This window comes from Colletotrichum godetiae, assembly GCF_030913485.1.
Source record: "Colletotrichum godetiae strain CBS 193.32 chromosome Unknown BDP55scaffold_43, whole genome shotgun sequence".
Taxonomy (NCBI): Eukaryota; Fungi; Ascomycota; class Sordariomycetes; order Glomerellales; family Glomerellaceae; genus Colletotrichum; species Colletotrichum godetiae.
In genome coordinates this window covers 338,516-352,558 of record NW_026851291.1, presented here as the reverse complement: position 1 = coordinate 352,558, position 14,043 = coordinate 338,516, and the positions used below count along the sequence as shown (strand labels likewise).

Sequence of the window (14,043 nt, the reverse complement as noted above, 5' to 3'; positions counted from 1 at the left end):
ATGATGGCCACAATTCACCTTCCTCATGGAGGGAGATAAGCGTGATTGAATGGAATAACCGGTCTATTGGACTGTCAAGAGAGCGATCGAAGACGCCGGTAGGCTGAACAAGTCGTCCAGAACTTCATCTTCTCTAATGTCGCCTTCTGGCTCCCCAGAAGCAGTCTCGAAACTTTGTCCTGCCCACGTCCTATTCGGAACATTTGGTAAGTACTATGCAAAGATGTTACGAAGTGAATTGCTACTTACAATCCAGTGTAGGCAGTCGTTTTTTCTGAGAGCAAGATCTTTACAGAAGCTGATAAATCTGAGCCAAGACCCTTCAGATTGACGGTGATGCTCGGCTTCTCTTGGTCGCCAAGATAAACCTGAGTGTTCAATACAATAATCCTTGCAAGTCGCTTTTGTTCCCATATACCGTACGCCGTAAGAGTAATATTACTGGTAGGTATCTCGGCAACATACGCTTCGCCAGACTTCCCAATGGCTTCGTTGACGATCAAGAGGGCGTGATACGATGGGAGAACATGGGGCCGAGTGATATTGAGACCGTCATCAGAGTTACTTGTCGGCTGTATCGTGTTGTATCTGAAGCCTACCCCGTGATGGAAATGAAGTCTTTGTATCCCGAAAGAGGCGCCGAGTAAGAGCCAGTCAGTGGCCCAGAGTGCACTCTCGACGGTGTTGCTCAGCCCCGGCTGGCCATGGCTATACATACGTCACAAAGTTAGAACATAGCCGACACCATTTCGGTAAAACTGACTTGGCATAAGAGTTGGTCTCGGCCTATCAGGATGTCAGTAAATAGAATGACATGATAGGCGTAGGACGCTCATACCAAGACATAATCTAAACCCACAGATCTCACCGCTTGGATACCAACCATCTTCGAAGTCATGTTGTTGCGTACAAATATCTTATTCATGAGATCGCCAGGATTGGCAACGCGACGTGGGTCAAAGCCCCCAGAGTAGGCATGCTCCGTGAATTGTGTCGTCACATTTCGAATGGTCGGGGTTTCCAGTATTCCCAGCTGCAAGGATCCTGCTGGCGTCCATTCTGGTGAGTTGAATCCAGTGAAGGCTCCAGGGGACAACGTAGGTCTATCTGAGCCCGAGATGCCAAACTCGATCTCTTTTCCCACTGCCTCGGCGTACTGTATCCAAGTATTTGTGTAGTTGGCAACATCCCACTCAATCCCGTAGGGTCCATTGTGTCCTGTTCGGGTCAAGCCATAAAAGTCAGGCTCGTTGCCTAATTCGACGTTGACAAGCTGCACATCCTTGGTCAAGTTAGCCCGGTCTCCTTGGAAAGTCTGGGCTAGCAGCCGGGCTTGAGCGACCGTCTCAGTCTTGTTCAAGGACTTGAGGTTAAGACCCCACATGAAGGGCGTTCCCGCTGGCAGGTTCCCGGATAAGGCGTAGAAGTCTCGGCCGATGAAGATGCGGTCGGCCTCTGGGTTGGGGACGGTCTCGGTCGGTTCCGGGAAGGTTTTGTTCATGACCTCAAGGTTTAGATCTACGGTGGCTCTGTCTTGCGAGTTGGCTCCTACTCGGAGGAAGGGCATGTGCCCAGTACGCTCTCCTAGATTGGAGAGAAGTTGGTTCAAGTACTTGTTTGGCTTGCCGACTTCTTGCCCGGCCCAGTCTGGCCAACGGTCCATCTCTATGCTGAAAGCCGCAAGATGAGGAGAGAGCTTTTCGGCCCATTCTGGTCGGTGGCTTGGCAAATGTAAATTCAAGTTGTATTCGAGGCCGTCGCCCAACGCTCTACCGAGAATGACGAATAGTAATAGTGGTATAGACATATTCGCGCAATCGCCAATGCTGGGCCGAGCAGAAGTTAAGTGAATCGTCGTTCTTTTGAGTAGGCTAGAGAATTACATGAAGGTCTTGCAGCTTAAATACAATTAGGTAGGCGGAATAGTTTGCCGTAGTAGCTAAGCGAATGAAGTATGATGTCGATATTATACTACGCTCCAAGGGGGACCGAGCCCAGCCTGAAGATAGCGGACATTGCAAATAGTAAGCTCAAGGTCGAAAACGCCCTTGTGATAGTCCTCTTGGGTTGTATTTCCACAAATCGCTGGATTTTCGCGACTCTCTCTCTTGCCGATGGACGTTGAAAGGCAAATCAGGGCGACATGGTTCCCTGCAAGAAGTCAAATGTTACTGCAAGTTGCAACACTACTGCACGAGATTAAGCTTGAGCAGCTTGCAGAGAGGGACGCGATTGGTTGGGGTCGTCGTGCTAGCTGATGTATTTGCCGGTGTTTCCGCCGCATACGCGTATATTAACAGCGTATACGATCGAACTCATCAAGTGATCGCGGACAGGGCACCGAGCTGAGGAAAGCTCAGGTGGTAAGCGGCACATGTAGCTAAGTCGACGATCTATCGTATTGTGACTTCGTATCTCGTAAAACATCTACTAGCACGGATCAATTTAAAGCCACCCAGTCTTTGAGTGACCTGTGAAGCTCAGGTGAGCTACGGGAGAGCTCCAGTCTACAATGTTTCGATTCAAAATTTGCCTCGGCAGTGTCTATATATTATACTCTAGAAGCTGTGGACAGTATCGGTATCTGGGCATGTAGGATTAAAGATCCAGTTAACTAGGTACTAGACAGCATTAGTATATGCATACGTTCTTTGATAAAAGGGTGCAGTAAACTGTGTATTAACCCCAAGTCACTTCTCCTACATTCTCTTATAAACAATTCTCATATTCTTTTAGAAGAAACAAAAACTTAGTGACGGACGTACTGCCACCATCTATTGGTTGATATGATAGATCAAGAAATCTCTCTTAGCCCATGGCTTTGTACTAAGGTGGGCTATGCTGCCTACTCTTTGTAGCGATTCACTTGTTCAGAGCTGAGATATTGAAAATGTGAATCACGAATACAAGGAGCTCGGATTATCATGTGTGAACGTAGCCAATCGCGCTCAAACAATGCGCTGCTGGTGGACTTGTTTGGAAAACAATTTCTCTTTGACTCCATTGTGACTGTTTGTACCAGGACACTCGAGACTCAACCACAGGCCTAGCATTCACAAACATCACACCCATACTATCGAGAAGATTTAGGCCAGTCTCGGTATATCTACATTATCTTCTCCTGACGCCTTCTCAGCCCAGAAAACACCAAGCAGCACAAGTAACGTCAACACTACATACCAATCAGAAACCGACAACAAAGGGTTTACAATAGATTCCCCGAATATAAAACTCAAGGTATCCAAAATGTGCATCATCTACTGCTGCACAGAAAAATGCATTCGGTGCAGCCGCCCGATAGACTACTACGAGCGACGATTCCCCTGCACAGAACGCTACTGGTACATTGACGAGATCACTGGTGCCGAGATTCCCACGTGCCCCAACGATCTTAGATGGATTACAGGTATGGAAGGGTGGCAGCCTCATTGCGGTTGGTGCCCGCTTACGACTCTGGAGTTTAACAATCGACCGGCACGACGATAGTTGATGAGGATTGGCGGACCAAGGCGTTAGGCCAGGAGTCTTTATGCACCAGGCTACCTGGACTGAATTTAATGCATGCAACTTGCTTGAAGAGCCCAACTATTCTCTTATTTGTGAGCATTGATGTTTAACCAAGACTGCCTGATGGACTGTCTTGGCCATGTCCTTGTCTTTGTAGGTCAATGGTGTGGCAAAGGGGCAACATTGACTAGCTTACATCAGTTGCATGATGATGAGTCTGTCGTAAGCCTTAGTTCCCATACCCAAGTCCCCGAGTACGAAACTAAATCTAATCTTGGTTTCCGACTTTGATGGCTTCGTTACAAACTTCAATCTCAGAAGATGTTGCGATGGTTGTTCGGCGACCCCCACAGCATCAATTCTAGGCATTTTTAGACAAATAACCCGCAAGAAATCATTCTCAATTCTCGAGGTTCCGGCTCTATACTCTGACCGAACTTGAATGTGCCAATGACTGAGGCTGCTCCTCGGGATGGGCTGCTGACGTGAGGGCTGTGCCTTGCATCTTACATACGTGGCTTGTGTTTCCCGACCTCAGCCAGCTCAGAAATCCATCTCCACATCGTCGCGATTGGCCAGGTCGGAAATCTCACTCGGCCTCTCAAGGAGGGCGTCAAACCTGGAAGCCCAACGTCTTTTAATTCTGTCTCTGGCAGAGATGAACGAGTGACGTTCGACTTGACTCGATTGAAGATGGGATCAAGCCTGAAGTTCGAGGTATGCTTGCAGCGGAATATAGGAGGTTTGTCAACCTTTGCCCCGATTCGTCTGGTCGTGTTCAAGAAGTTCTCGGTCAAGGAAACATGACTGAAGTTTTCATAGACAGCGGCATGGATGTCAATATGATGGCGGACAAGCATTGTTAACTCTCTGATGTTTCCAGAATGGTAAGAGAGTCGGACGTGCCCATTTGCTGAAGCCACGGAGGTGGTCCCCGTCACTGGTGGTGGAGGATCCACCCAAAGAGCCGGCCCCGTGGCGGCATTCTAGATATGAGACCCTAGCAACATACCAGGCAACAGCTTAGAACCCTCTTACGGTCAAACGTATCATCAACGACCTGATTGGAGAGCGAAAGATCAAGCCTCTCAAGTACCCAAGAGATTTTAGCCTGGCCAGAATTGAACCGGTCTCCCGGCGAAGCCCTTCGTCAAACGCTTTTGGTCTTAACAAGAAAGCCCTAGAGAAGGATTGACGCTAATTTCTGACAGGCGCGCCCGCAGGGGATGGCGGATAATCTTGTCGTTCCCTAGATCCACATTAGTATTAGTTTTTGGACCTTTTCCCAGATATGTGTAGCGCGATACGTTGCGAGCTTGCTTATCTGGGTCCCTGGGATGATATGTAAAGACAGCATCCCTCCAGCGAGCTGGGAACGACTGGAACGACTCTCCTGTTAGTCTACTTGACTGTCCCGTTAGGTGGACGTAATTTTTTGACCCAGCTGGGCTCACTAGCATCACTCAACAATCCCAGCCAGCTAAGATGGCAAGTCAAGTTAGCGAAGGGCTCGGGAACGTGGCGGGTAACGGTACAGCCAAGGCAGGAAGCTTCCTCGCTTTCCTAGTCGCAGATGTGCAAAAGTCGACTTCCTCGTACGCTGCGGTGGTGATTCTTCTCGTCTTTGCGATCCTCGTACACAAGTTCTCGTCACCCGAGCTGGACGGCCGCGAGCCGCCGGCGATGAAGCCTCGGATCCCCGTCATCGGGCACTTGATTGGCATGATTCAGTACCAGAGTCGGTACTTCAAGGTCTTGGAGTAGGTCTTTGCTGCATTGGAAAACAGAGAAAGACGTGGACGAGTGCAGTCGTCCTAACGTGCTGACCTTGACAAAGGCGTCGGAATATGGGCATCGCGACGCTGCCTATTTTGAATGGCAAAGTGTACGGTATCTGGGACCCGATCCTGATCCAGGCTGTCTATCGAAACCGGAACCTGTCGTTCGAGCCATTCGCGGTTGAGTTTGCGCAGAGGGAACTGGGCTTCAACAACGAGACGCTTAAGATCATTGAAGGTGGCAGCTTGTTGCCTGAGTTCTTTGAGGGTATCCACGTCGGCATGGCTGCGGATAACCTGCATCGGATGAATGCCACTGCGCTTTCCTATGTGTCTGATGCGCTCGACGACCTTTGTAACGGGAGTGAAGTTTACGAAACGGCCAACTTCTGGCTATGGATGCGGGACTTGATGACTATGGCGACTACGGAAGCATTGTTTGGTCCTGGGAATCCGCTGAGGAAGAATGCAAGTTTGATGAAGGATACCTGGTAAGTAACCCTTCGTACAACCTGCAGCGACCATGGTCTTATACAGGTACAGGATCTTCGAATCGGACCTGCCAGTGTTGATGCTGGGCATCGCGCCATCGATTACAGCGCGCAGATGCTATCAAGCGAGATCACGGCTTCAAGCGGCGCTGGGCGAGTACTACGGAAGGGACAGGGACTCGCACAAGGACACGTCGCAGATTGTTAAGAACCGTGCCAGCGTTTTGCGGGCTCACGGCATCCCGGGCAAAGAAGTCGGAATATTTGAGGTTGCGCTGCTGCACGTAGCCACGTCCAACACTATCCCGACATTATTCTGGTTCATGGTTTACGTTTTCAAGAGTCCCGAGCTGGTAGGCCGTTTGAGGGATGAACTCTTGCCGGTGGCGCAACATGGAGGCAACGGGGAGGTTACCCTTGATATTGGCACCCTCGAAGATCGGTGCCCATTACTTGTGCGCTGCTATCGCGAGGCGGTTCGCATATCTAGCAAGGGAATGGGCAACAGACGCGTGCTGGAGGACACAACAATATCGGACGGCAACGGAAGATCGTACCTCCTCAAGAAGGGTTGCAACGTGCAACTGTCTTCTCAAGTCAGTCACAGCCTGGAGAAGGTGTGGGGGCAGAATAACGAATCTTTTGATCCAGACAGATTCATCGTCAAGACTGGAAAGGAGAACTCTGAGACGGAGAAGTTGAAACGGGCGGCCTATATCCCCTTTGGCGGCGGGAGACACCTGTGTCCTGGACGTAACTTTGCGTTTGCAGAAAACCTCGGTTTCGTGGCTTCGCTGCTGCTTGGATTTGAGGTCGTGCCTCTGGACAGGAGCATGGAGCCGACGGTTGAGGTGCCTGTAGCAGCGGAATGTTCGATGACGGGAGCCGCAGTGAAGCCCGCGAATGATGGCGAGGGCTACGGAGTCCGAGTTCGGAGGAGAGAGGGATGGGAAGGCATGAAATGGCGGTACATTAGCTGAAAGGGCTAGAGTGGATTTCTGGGTACAGTCAACGTTGAACGTAATCGAAGTTTCCCACACGCCGTTGAGTGCATGGCGATGACCTCGTGAAAGTGTCATTCCTTGATTATGCAATGTAGGCGACGTCGTAACTTGTAGGCCCTTCATTTGATCGCCAAGACCTCATGTCCGGAAACCAGGTTTGACTGCCGCCAGCGTGGCACACGAGAATTACCGATTTGGGTGATGAAGCTAGCTCCCTCGGAAATTGGGGTAAGCTGAAGACGATGATGCGAAACCAAGCTTGAGGCGAGACCAGGGTGGAGATGTCATGGCTCATGGACCTTAACTGGAGCAATCTGCCAAGAATTTTGGAGCTGGCGAGCTGGAGCTGGAGCTCCGGGAAGCTCAGCCACACAGCGCACGTGACAGTCATCACCCATTGACGTCATGGCAGCGAGAGCGGGTGTTCCTGCTAAGAACTGACGGAAGGGACGATACTTGGCAAGGTATAGAGCTCTTTCTGCTTCTGCCAGTGCTGTTTATTATCTCTCTTTCCCTACTAGAATAATTAAAATGCTATTCTCTCCATAGTTTGAGTGCACCATATAACCCACCATCCAGAAACAGACGTCGAAATGAGCTACGCGTTCCGTCGCGTATGCCTGCAACTCCCTGCCAGCTTCGGGCCTAAGCATGGTCCTCTACGTCAAGCTTTCCGCCCAGCCGGACCCGGCATTATCACAAGACAGATCCCGGTGAACAGACGCGCGTTTGGGCTCTCCACGAGACGGCAAGGCGACCTCGACGATGCCAAGGCCAAGAAGACCAACCAAGATGACATGAGCAGGGAGGAGGAAAAGGAGAAGCTGGAGCGTGACGAGCAGATCGCTTTGAGAAAACAAGAGGAAAGGCCATGGCACCGCGCTGGAGATGAGGTTGAGCAGCGGGAGTCGTCCAAAGATCCCACAAATGGCGATAAGACCCGCGGTATGCCAGCTCCAACGTTCCCTGCACCCGAGCACACATGCAGCGCACGAATACTCACTGTTTCTCAGGACGACTACTCACAACACCAACGAGGCTCTTGAAGCTCATCTTGCCGTTGCCGTTCCACGCAGAGCAGGCACGAAATATTCAGACTACCAGAGAAGAAAAGGACGACGACGACAGGGATCAGATCGCCCCGCTTGCCCTCCTCGTCCACCCTCAGCAGCCGCTATCTTACCTCGAGAGACTCCTTCAAGCTGAAATTCCACCTATCGATGATGGTCGCCGCGAAAGAATCCCCAAGATATACTTCCGAGCAGAGGCAGATCACCAGGATGGCAAGGATGACAAGAGTGCATCGCAGAAGAAAGAGGGCAACGTCGCCTCTTATTCGGGTCTAGGTCACAAGGGTCCGAAGAAGGATCGCGATGACACGAACTGGGTCAGGTGGAGTAGCAGTACCGAGGTCGGCGACTTCATTCGAGACGCAGCCCGTGGTCGAGAGTTCTCGATTGGCATCGAGGGCTACAAACAGGAGTTACGTGTAGCTGTGCCGAGCTTCAATGACCGCACATACTACATGCGCGTTCGACTACGAAGAATGTCTCGCCGCGTCGAAGAGTTGGCGAAGCTCAAGCAAGAATGCGACACCCTCGCGCACCGTGGAGCGCATCGCATGGCACAGGGAGGATTCGGCCTCCTCGCCGGTTGGTGGGGAATCGTGTACTATGTGACCTTCCACACCGATGCCGGCTGGGACCTCGTCGAGCCGGTGACATACTTGGCTGGCTTGTCGACCATCATGGGTGGTTACCTGTGGTTCTTATACATCAGCAAGGATCTCAGCTACAAGGCGGCCTTGAACATCACCGTCTCCAAGCGACAACAGGCGCTGTACCAGGAGCGCGGCTTCGATCCTTCGGCGTGGGAGGCGCTCGTCCACGAAGCCAACTCGCTGCGTCGTGAGGTCCGCTTCGTGGCGACTGAGTACGATGTCGACTGGGATGAAACAAAGGATCTTGGCGGCGAGGAAGTAATGGAAGTTCTAGACAAAGAGAAGAAGGGGAGACGCAAAAACGACGAAGACGAAGACGATGCAGAAGAGGAGCGAGCAGAGCATAAACGCAAGGACGACAAGAAGAAGGAAGATGATGATAGGACCGAGAACAAGACGGCATCATAGCAAGTTCCTAGAACCTTTCCAAGTGTGATACCCCTGTACAAATATAATTGCCACATTCTAGCATGATTAAAGCAGGCATATTCCAGAGCCTGAAGAGCGCACGAGGCCCTGTAATTGCTCTTGTCGTGACCCTGTGGCTCGGTAATGGCAGTTGGTTGGCCGTTTCGCTGAAGAGGCATGCATGTGCTGATCGTGTGCCTTGCGACCAAGGAAGCATATCGGATGTCAGGAGACTTGTCGCGTGGTGAGGTGGTATTTCTCCAGAGTCAGATCGTGGGGATCGATCACTAGTTGTCTGAGGGAAGATTTTCTCATGCTATTGAGCCCCATTGGGTGACCGGACACCAGCTTCGGTGTGTTCCGGTAAGGCTTGCCGAGACGGGACGGATCGGCTTCACCGAGATGCTCCGCTTTCAACCGCTACGGCCCACCACGTGCCAAATTCCGCGCCCCAGAAGCATGGTGGACGTGCAAGGCCAAGGGAGCGAGGGGGGAGCCCCGAAAGGGAGGGGAGCTCTGACCCCTAGGCGCCCAGACACCACAGAGCCCAACACCATCATCCCCGCTATAGACGCCAACGGGAGAGCTTCACCCCACTTGGTTAACGCATCATCACACCACCGCCCAACCAACAGGTCTCTGTTTGTCAGAATCTCGCAACCTTCCATATGGCCCGTCACTGAATGGCTACTTTGACCTTCGAGAAGGGGGCACTACAATCCATCCCCAGATCTGACGATACCTCTGCATCAACCTGGGGACATCGTGGTCCTCGACCGACGATCAAGTACAAAAGAACGACCGCTCGATATCACTCTGAGAAGCAGATCGACCCCGCCATTCTCCTCTTCCAGGCGTATCCCAAACGTCCACGAACCCAACCCCCGATTGGACAACAAAGACGCCTTCCTCTCTTGTCTCCCGGTATCTGTACTACCTCGCCAGGTCCCTAGGTACCCTGCCTTGCCTTGCGTGCTCGTCCTCCATCTCGTCCCCCTCCCTACACCAGAAGCTGGCTACCTACCAAGGTTTCCGTAGAACCGGTGCGCCAGCTCCACCCCGCGGCCATGGCCCCCCAAATCATCCACCTGCCAGACGGACAAAAGTTCACAGTCACACCAGTCTTTGCAGGCCTCTTCTTCAAATCTCACGATCTCAACACGCACAACAATCCTTTCCCCATCGGCTGGACCATCGTGATCAACACCGAGGATGAGCAACTCGAGGTGGACAATGTCAACGGCCAGCAGGTCGAGGGCGAGGAAGACCGCGACCGCCGGCGACATATACATAGCTTCAAACAGCCAACACTACAGGGTGACAACCTCTTCATCTCGTCGATATCACAGCCTTCGAGCACCGAGTTCAAACCCGCAGCGAGCCCGACCCGTCAAATCGCCATGATGCTCTGGGTCACGCTCTACTGGTATTTCCATCAACCACAACCGTCACCCTACCTCACGACCAATGCATCGAGACTGACGCCGGAAGAAGCGCGGCCCAAGGGCGAGTGGCGCATCAACATCAAGCGAGACGGGGTGCTGCGTGGAAGGAACCTCATACCAAAGCTTGAGCGCATGGGACTGATTGCATCGCTAGACTCGGCGGTGGGAACGAACCTTAAGGATAACGGCGAGGAATGGTCGCAGATGTTTGTCTCACGACGCATGTTTTGGCAGATACCAGGGCGGCTCTTCTTGTTCACCCTGCAGCGCACCAGCGCCGCATCGACGACGGGCCCCGAGTCGCCAAACGGGAGCAGACCGACTTCACCTGCTCGAACTGAGTCGATCCACTCCAGGCATCACACGCCCATACACTCTCCGCATCAGTCCACGGGGGGCCGTTTCGATGTTGACCTCCCTGGAGGACCTCCGCCGATGACCATGGTCACGACCTTGAACTTCCCCATTGGACCGTTCTACTCCAGCTCACATCTCCCAACGTACTACCCGCCGGCGCCTCTGATGTACACAGTCACAAACGGCGTGCGCCATCCCATCCGCCGGAAACCAGGTCGGATGGGAGAAGTGTTTTACTCGCGCTACGTCCCGAGCGTCGGGCAATACTTATCGTTTCGCGTGGCGTCACTTACACCAGAGCCGGTCCCCTACCTGGGACCCCTGGGCCCCAAACCCGTCGAGAATAACCACCTCGCCAGCCTATCCGATACAGACCTGCTGCAGTCATGGCTCGCAAATCCGCGGGTGCAGAAGTTCTGGGGAGACTACTCGCCGGAGTTCTTAAGCAACGCACTTAGCTCCAAGCACTCGTTCCCCGTGATTGGCATGTGGGATGGAGTGCCGTTTGGATATTTCGAGATTTACTGGGTTAAGGAGGATATTCTGGGGCAGAAGCTGGGGAATGATGCCGGAGACTACGACCGCGGCATCCATGTGTTTGTCGGCGAGGAATGGGCGCGGGGACGGGTGCCGGCGTGGTTGACCAGCTTGGTGCACTGGTGTCTTACCGACGACTATCGCACGATGCATGTCTGCTTGGAGCCGCGGATCGACAACGCGAGGTGAGCCCCTATCATCCACTTCCAGTAACATGCCCAAGCTAACCTCAAGTCATAGATTCCTACAACATCTTCAGTACGCGGGCTTCGCCAAGGAACGAGAGGTTGCGTTCCCCCACAAGCAATCCTATTTGATGAAGCTGATTAGGGATGCCTGGGAAGGGCCAGCCCTTTGATGACTTGCGTGGGTCTTTTTCAACCAGATGTACGGGGAAATGTTACAACGCCGTGGCTAAACCACAGAAACCGGCGTTGGCCGCGTTTGAGCGCTTATAAGTGGCAGGGTGCGAATTTGCGAAACCGATGATGTGCCCATCATGGGCGAGTTAGGAGATACCCGATTTCCACCTCCGAATAGAGGCTAGAATAATCGAAAAAAACACGTCGTTATAACACTTCATCTCGTCTTGCATGTGAGGTCGCGACCGACATTCATCAAGCGCTGTTTCTCTCGGGTGAGCAGCCACTTAACGCTACGACGTCACAGCGCAGTGGGTGAGTCGCGTGGCCGAGACGGGGGTTCCCAGTACCTTACACTGAGCACAGTAGCTTATGTGGGTCTCATCCCCTTCGGCTGCCTTATCCCGAGAACGTGGTTGGCTGCACGACACGCGGGCAGCGTACCCCGGTCGAGTGCTGCGCTGAGGCACTGAGACAGCGGTTATCTTGTGACCGATGTCCGACAGTCGAAACCATCAGATGTCAACCGCCCCAAACCTAAACCTCAGAACGACCGTCGTGATAAGACGATTCGAACCCGCCCCTTCTCTCGATGCCGTCTTCTCTCTGGATTCGATAACAGCGCTGTGAGGGAACTATGACTGGCCGATCGCCTTCGTCCTCCGGCCTTTTCCCCATGCCTGGATCACCGTCGTCATCTTGGGCAATGTACCGCGCCCGCTTATCTGCCCTCTTTCGAAATGCTGATACCCAGGTGATCGTGGCCTTTTGGCTGCTCGGTGCGCTTCCCAGCTTCTGTCTGCTCGGTCTGTCTATGTGCTGACATGTACTATAGGTCTCATCAACAACGTCCTCTACGTAATCATCCTCTCCGCCGCCCAAGACCTCGTCGGCTCCAACGTCCCGAAAGGCGTAGTCCTCCTCGCCGACGTCCTCCCCTCCTTCTTCACGAAACTGATCGCACCCTACTTCATCCACCGCGTGCCCTACTCCCTCCGCGTTCTGATCCTGATCGCCCTCTCGTGCTCCGGCATGCTCCTCGTCGCCCTCACGCCGCCCACGAAATCCGTCGCCGTAAAAATGGTCGGCGTCATCATCGCCAGCCTCAGCTCCGGCGGCGGCGAGCTCAGCTTCCTCGGGCTGACGCACTACTACGGCCCCATGAGCCTCGCGGGCTGGGGCAGCGGCACCGGCGCGGCAGGGCTCGTCGGAGCGGGTCTTTACGTGGTGCTCACGGATTGGTGGGGTTTCAGCGTGCGCAACAGCCTGTTGTTCTCTGCGTGCTTGCCGTCCATCATGTTTGTAAGCTTCTTCGTCATACTGCCAAAGGGACCGCTCAAGGCGGGGCAGAAGGAGTACACGGTCGTTCCGGAGCAGGATCTGGAGGACGAGGACGTCGAGGAGCTGTCGCAAAACGCGGCGTCGTCGGCTCTGCTTGCGCCGGGGCCCGCGACTACGTCGACGGCGTATTCGGTGCAGCACGCTGATGCACATAGCTTCGAGCACAACTTGAGGAGGGCGAAGGCGCTCTTCTTCCCGTATATGCTGCCGCTGCTGCTGGTGTACATTGCAGAGTACACCATCAACCAGGGCGTTGCGCCGACGCTGCTCTTCCCGCTGGCGTCATCGCCCTTCAAGCAGTTTCGCGAGTTCTATCCCATGTACGGGTTCCTGTACCAGCTGGGCGTCTTTATTTCGCGGTCCTCGACGCCGTTCTACCGGATTCACCGCCTCTATCTACCTTCGCTGTTGCAGATTGCCAACCTGGTGCTGCTGACGTGCCACGCCCTGTTCGACTTTATCCCTTCGGTGTACGTGGTGTTCTTGATTGTGTTCTGGGAGGGTCTGCTGGGAGGCGCGGTATACGTGAATACCTTTGCGGAGATTATGGAAAAGGTACCGAGCGAAGACAGGGAATTCAGCTTGAGCGCGACGAGTGTGAGCGACAGCGGGGGTATCTGCATTGCCGGGTTTGTCGGCATCGTCATGGAGGTGCAGCTTTGCAACTGGCAGGTTGCGCATGGGCGGGATTGGTGCCGTAAGATCAAGGTTGGATGAGAGGTGACTATCAGGACGGGATGCTATGCTGTGCAGCACCTTGGCAGCGCTTGTGATCAGCGTGGGGGGGCCCGCGACTGGAGAGGGTCCTGGTACGATGTTTCGAGAGGGGTGCCGTTCACGATCCGGCAACGGGCGTTTGGGTTACACGGTGTCGGCGCCGGAGGCTGGCAGGACGGGGCGTTGATTGACGACGCCCAGCGCGGCGTGGCACGACTTTTGTTTCCCCTCGGGGTCAACGGCTTCAAGACCACGGGGTTAATTAAACTGTATTGTCGTACTTGTGGCTCCATTGAAATCACTATGTCGATAACGACGTACTTGGGCCAGCCACAGGATAAACGTTCGGGTGGTCCCTTGTCTCTCTAGACTCGGC

At 53.5% G+C, this 14,043-nt stretch overlaps 5 protein-coding genes across 5 annotated transcripts; 4 read left to right on the top strand and 1 right to left on the bottom strand.

Moving 5' to 3' along the window:
- Positions 1-63: 63 nt before the first annotated feature.
- BDP55DRAFT_617213 (uncharacterized protein) lies at positions 64-1,807 on the bottom strand (the record flags this gene model as incomplete). Its single annotated transcript, XM_060571277.1, has 4 exons — positions 64-190; positions 250-708; positions 764-786; positions 839-1,807. The coding sequence occupies 4 exons, from the start codon at positions 1,805-1,807 to the stop codon at positions 64-66; spliced, it is 1,578 nt and encodes a 525-aa protein (XP_060425898.1).
- A 3,185-nt stretch (positions 1,808-4,992) lies between these two features.
- On the top strand, positions 4,993-6,756 carry BDP55DRAFT_731964 (cytochrome P450; the record flags this gene model as incomplete). The annotated part of the gene is made up of 3 exons (XM_060579885.1): positions 4,993-5,267; positions 5,345-5,776; positions 5,829-6,756. 3 exons carry the CDS (start codon positions 4,993-4,995, stop codon positions 6,754-6,756), a joined length of 1,635 nt encoding a protein of 544 aa, XP_060425897.1.
- A 314-nt stretch (positions 6,757-7,070) lies between these two features.
- On the top strand, positions 7,071-9,237 carry BDP55DRAFT_675082 (uncharacterized protein). The gene is made up of 2 exons (XM_060575711.1): positions 7,071-7,725; positions 7,794-9,237. Exons 1-2 carry the CDS (start codon positions 7,374-7,376, stop codon positions 8,906-8,908), a joined length of 1,467 nt encoding a protein of 488 aa, XP_060425896.1. The 5' UTR covers positions 7,071-7,373; the 3' UTR covers positions 8,909-9,237.
- Positions 9,238-9,975: 738 nt separating this feature from the next.
- Positions 9,976-11,605, top strand: BDP55DRAFT_559733 (acyl-CoA N-acyltransferase; the record flags this gene model as incomplete). Its single annotated transcript, XM_060569925.1, has 2 exons — positions 9,976-11,432; positions 11,488-11,605. The coding sequence occupies 2 exons, from the start codon at positions 9,976-9,978 to the stop codon at positions 11,603-11,605; spliced, it is 1,575 nt and encodes a 524-aa protein (XP_060425895.1).
- A 211-nt stretch (positions 11,606-11,816) lies between these two features.
- Positions 11,817-13,796, top strand: BDP55DRAFT_285168 (batten's disease protein Cln3). The gene is made up of 3 exons (XM_060566511.1): positions 11,817-11,924; positions 11,976-12,388; positions 12,445-13,796. The coding sequence occupies exons 2-3, from the start codon at positions 12,247-12,249 to the stop codon at positions 13,665-13,667; spliced, it is 1,365 nt and encodes a 454-aa protein (XP_060425894.1). The 5' UTR covers positions 11,817-11,924; positions 11,976-12,246; the 3' UTR covers positions 13,668-13,796.
- The last annotated feature ends 247 nt before the right edge of the window (positions 13,797-14,043 follow it).

Bases quoted from the DNA above. Each gene is read 5' to 3' on its own strand.
- BDP55DRAFT_675082 (XM_060575711.1), top strand. From the start codon at position 7,374: ATGAGCTACGCGTTCCGTCGCGTATGCCTGCAACTCCCTGCCAGCTTC. The intron at 7,726-7,793 runs GTATGCCAGCTC...ACTGTTTCTCAG, and splicing joins AAATGGCGATAAGACCCGCG to GACGACTACTCACAACACCA.
- BDP55DRAFT_285168 (XM_060566511.1), top strand. From the start codon at position 12,247: ATGACTGGCCGATCGCCTTCGTCCTCCGGCCTTTTCCCCATGCCTGGA. The intron at 12,389-12,444 runs GTGCGCTTCCCA...CATGTACTATAG, and splicing joins CGTGGCCTTTTGGCTGCTCG to GTCTCATCAACAACGTCCTC.